General features: G+C 60.3%; 1 protein-coding gene across 1 annotated transcript in view; it reads left to right on the top strand.

Moving 5' to 3' along the window:
- SLC5A12 (solute carrier family 5 (sodium/monocarboxylate cotransporter), member 12) overlaps nucleotides 1–313 on the top strand; it is a gene marked incomplete at its 3' end in the record, with an annotated part of 12833 nt that extends 12520 nt beyond the window's left edge. Inside the window, exon 14 of the mRNA XM_010141818.1 lies at nucleotides 192–313. Coding sequence (XP_010140120.1) covers nucleotides 192–313 — 122 coding nt within the window. The remainder of the gene's footprint in view (nucleotides 1–191) is intronic.
- Nucleotides 314–343: the final 30 nt, after the last annotated feature.

Here is a 343-nt window from a genome sequence, read left to right as displayed (position 1 = left end):
TTGACAAATAAACTCTTTTGCACGAGAGCCTGACTCAGCGGGTACCAGGCTTTCGGAAAATGCAGCAAGTGGTTTCTGAGACCCAGGCTCAGGGGAGGGCAGCAGGCTCCGGTCCCGCTCCCCCTCGCCTCCTGCTCTGAGGCTCCCACCACGCTTCCGCAGACTCCGGTATCGTTATTTTCTCCTTTCAGGACCCACTAAAGGAGAAGACATCCCACCGGTGTTGATTAAGCCAGTCTGCAACCTGTTCCTCTTCTGGTCCGAAAGGCTCCAGGCCGTGCTGTGGTGCACCGTGCGGCACGACAGCCCGGAGGTGAGTCCCCGAGCGGGGCGGCTCAGCCCC

Source organism: Buceros rhinoceros, unplaced genomic scaffold, assembly GCF_000710305.1.
Source record: "Buceros rhinoceros silvestris isolate BGI_N320 unplaced genomic scaffold, ASM71030v1 scaffold4598, whole genome shotgun sequence".
Taxonomy (NCBI): Eukaryota; Metazoa; Chordata; class Aves; order Bucerotiformes; family Bucerotidae; genus Buceros; species Buceros rhinoceros.
This window is presented reverse-complemented; position numbering and strand designations above follow the sequence as displayed.